Source organism: Cynara cardunculus (genome assembly GCF_001531365.2).
Source record: "Cynara cardunculus var. scolymus isolate 2C chromosome LG 5, CcrdV1, whole genome shotgun sequence".
Lineage (NCBI taxonomy): Eukaryota > Viridiplantae > Streptophyta > Magnoliopsida > Asterales > Asteraceae > Cynara > Cynara cardunculus.
Genome location: NC_037532.1, coordinates 5,066,379 through 5,070,328, shown reverse-complemented (window position 1 = coordinate 5,070,328; position 3,950 = coordinate 5,066,379). Strand labels below are relative to the sequence as shown.

Genomic DNA, 3,950 nt, shown 5'->3' with positions numbered 1-3,950 from the left:
ACATAAAATCAAAAGAATAAAATAATTAAATAGCACAAAAATAATAAAATAATATTTTTTAAATATGAATATATAAAATAAAACAAATTAATAAAATATAAATATATAATTAATTAAGGTGATGGTTATAAAAAAATGATTGAGTTCAATTTCCAAACTACTCATCAACACTCCTGTTGAGCAGGGATGGACCGGTTTTATAATCCCTGGCCCTGGTTTTGGTCTCGGCCCGGTTCCCAACGAATACAGGGATTAATATTTCGTCTCCAGTTAAACCTCTATTAATCCTCAGTCAAACCCCAGTCAATCCCTATCAAACCCCATAAATAATATTTTTTAAGTTGATTCTACCGGTATCCCCGCTCTGATTTGAGTCTACCGGGAATCCCTGACCCATCCCCAAAACCCATTTTATCAAAAAATCCCCATCCCTTGATCAGATTGGGTGAACCGGATCGGAGCAAATAACCATTCCTTATAACACTCCCTTGAAAAACCAAAATTTGCATTTATCTCTACGAAGAATTTTAATCAATTTTTGACAAATTAATAATCAGATTTAAAGAGGTCGTAGTCGGATTATACATATAATCGCCGTGCAACAGAAAAGCCATCGGGAAGTTGTGTGAGAATGGGAGAAACAATGAAGAAGGAAGACACGGTGAAGCTGATTAGTGCAGAGGGTTTCGAATTCGTCATCGACAAGAATGCAGCCATGGTTTCCCAAACCATCCGTAACATGCTCACTTCTCCAGGTTCCTTTTTTTTATCTCTCACCCTAACCCTAACGCTAATCGTTTTCAATTTTCCAAGTCAGCGATCGTAATCGAAGAATCTCAACTTCTTAATTGGAATTTGGTACTTTGTTCAATTAATATAGGATCTATATATACATTTTGATTCAGGTGGTTTTGCGGAAACTGAGCATCGGGAAGTGACTTTTCCTGAAATAAGCACCACCATTCTCGAGAAAATTTGCCAGTACTTTTACTGGTCTCTTCAGTACGCCAGGTTTGCACCACCATTATCATGTGTGATTTTTCATTTCTGTTTTCTGAAAAAGATGCTCAAAAGGATACAGACTTGGCTTGTTGATTTAACAAGCGAGATCAATTTTACGAAGTACATAAGTTATAAGTATTATGAGTGTACCATAGAAACACCACCATCTAATGAACATAATGAAGAAAAACGCGTCTTCAACAAACAACAATATCAAACGGAGGGGGTGTTACAATTCAATTCATATACGTTAAATTTCATGTGCTCTTATTTTGAGGGATAACTTTCTTGTTTATTAGGTAAAAGTTGGAGGATGTGATGTTCTGTTCATTGTAGATATGAGCATGCTTCTATATTTTAGACTCCATTTTAAACATTCAACAGAACAATAAAAGCATTTGGATTTTGGATTGGACTTTTAAAAAATATATGGTATATAGAAGTATGTGAATGTTAGAATGTATCAACATTTATTACAGCACATGATTCTTGAAGTCCGCCTCATCATATGGTGATGACTGTTCATACCCATGGGTATATGTCAACTACCTATTTAATTAGAGTTGGTAACTGAAGAGCTAGATTGACCCTAGGTAGTGATACAATTGGGGTATGATATATACTTTATTTTCGAAGGATTGTTTGTATTTTTATCAATAAATAGAAGTCATTTATTTCCAAGGGGTAAAAGAGCATCCATCCCTCAGGTCCCAGGAGGCAGGAGTTGGATACGGACTGCCTGAAGGAGGAAAAAGGTGGGTACTGTAGAAGTATTAGATGACAGAGGGATAAAAATCTTGGATGGAATTGTGTGTATGTGTTATACCCTAGCTTGAATCGTGAACTGAATGCATAACTCTAGCCAGATTCATAGACGTAAACACACAGAAATAGAATCGCGATAGCTATGAATCGACAATTGGAACAAATAGGAATGAAATTGTCGGCCAATCTATTGCAATTCCAAATTGATACAGCTCCCAGACTTTCGAGAGGTCTGGGATTCTCTCCCAAAGCTTACGCTTCAACAATATTCACCAGAAAAATGACAAAACAGAATACCCGACTACTACCAACAACTCACTATTTAAGCTAGACACAATTACCAAACTGCCCCTCTCTTATTCGTAACAGGAAACAGCAATTAAACCCACTCAAAATTAATTTCTTCCTCTATAAGTAAACCTCAAAGGAGGTTTATCAATACTCCCCCCCAAAAATTTCACCTTGTCCTCAAGGTGACAATTAGGAAATAGCTGACGAAGTGCCTCAAGATTCTCCCAAGAAGCTTCAAAATCCGACATTCCTTGTTCAAAGCTCGATAATCGATACAAAATCGCCAACTTCCGTCTTTTTTCTTAACCAGCAATACTGGACTGGAGACAGGACTCATACTCGGTTTAATAACTCCTGCCTCGAGTATCTCTTTTACTAATTTCTCAATTTCATCTTTCTGATAATGAGGGTAACGGTATGGCCAAACATTAATCGTTTCAGTCCCTTCCTTTAACACAATACCATGCTCCCTACCTCTCTCCGGTGGTAATCCCCGCGGCATGTTAACAACTGATTCATATTCTCTTAGTAGTGGATCCAAAACAATATTTGATTCTGCCATTTCTTCCGAAAATACCGAACAAGTACCCAATTCCACCAACACGCCCTGTCCTTCATGGTTGATCACCTTTACGATAGCTTTCAGCGACACCATCGAACGTCCCAGAGATGGATCACCCTTTAACGTGACGGATTTTCCCCCACAAGTGAATTTCATCACTTGTAACTTCCAGTTAACATACGTTGCTCCCAAAGACTCCAACCATTGCATCCCTAAGATCACGTCACTATTACCCAAACCCAAAGGCAAAAAATCTTCCCTTATTTCAACTTCTGGTAAAAACAACGTTACCCCTTTGCAAATACCATTTCCCTTCTCCATATTTCCGGAACCCAAAGTGATAGTGTATTCACCTGTAGCTTCCACTTTTAACTTCTGTCTTTTCACTAAATCGTAGGATATGAAATTATGCGTCGCACCGCTATCAATTAGTACCACAACTTTTTGTCCTCCAATTCTTCCTTCCATCTTCATCGTTTTAGGATTAGTCAGACCCACCACAGAATTTAAATGTACCTCCACTTTATCCGTTACTTCAGCCGCATTAAAGACTCTTTCCTCCGCCTCTGGTTCGGTATCATCGAATGAATCCTCTTGAACTAACAACACATTCATCTCCTTCTTCTTACACTTATGACCCGGTGCGCATTTTTCATCACAACGATAACACAAACCCAACAATCTTCTTTGTTGTACCTCTTGATTAGACAAACGCCGAAAACCGGGAACCGACATATTTGTAAACGTCGATGAATTAACCGAATTACCGACGCTATTAGAGGAATGATTAGAAACATTGCTTCTCAAATCCGAATTAGAATGAAAAAACGTACCTGTCTTCTTGTTATACCCCATATTCCTTTCTTTTGCTAATACCTTGTTTTTCAATTTGATCTTCATGGCTATCTCCATTGCTTCACTGAGAGTTAACGGATCCACGAGCCGTAATTCCACTTTAATGGATTCCTCTAATCCATTAATGAACTGACTTAAGAAAACCTGTTCCTAAATTCCGTCTAACGGTGCCGCAAATTCGACAAATCTCCTTCTATATTCTTGAACTGATCCTTCTTGTCTCACCGATAGAAACTGTTCACATAAGGATGTTAGGACAAACGTTACACACGCAATACGCACAACCCAACGCACAACCCAAAAAACAAGAGAAGAACACAAGAATTTACGTGGTTCACACGATTAGATTGATCGTGCTAGTCCACGGGGGCAACTAGGTTTTTCTTTATTTAGGTGCTACAAATGTTTACAAGTACAATGAGATTAATATATATAGACAAACATAATTAGGGTTATCTCCTAATCAAGGAAACTA

At 37.9% G+C, this 3,950-nt stretch overlaps 1 protein-coding gene across 1 annotated transcript in view; it reads left to right on the top strand.

The window, feature by feature from the left end:
* Positions 1-546: 546 nt before the first annotated feature.
* The window catches only part of LOC112512375 (elongin-C), an 18,158-nt gene continuing 14,754 nt past the window's right edge, over positions 547-3,950 (top strand). Inside the window, exons 1-2 of the mRNA XM_025118304.1 lie at positions 547-755; positions 906-1,011. Coding sequence (XP_024974072.1) covers positions 632-755; positions 906-1,011 — 230 coding nt within the window. The 5' untranslated portion in view covers positions 547-631. The remainder of the gene's footprint in view (positions 756-905; positions 1,012-3,950) is intronic.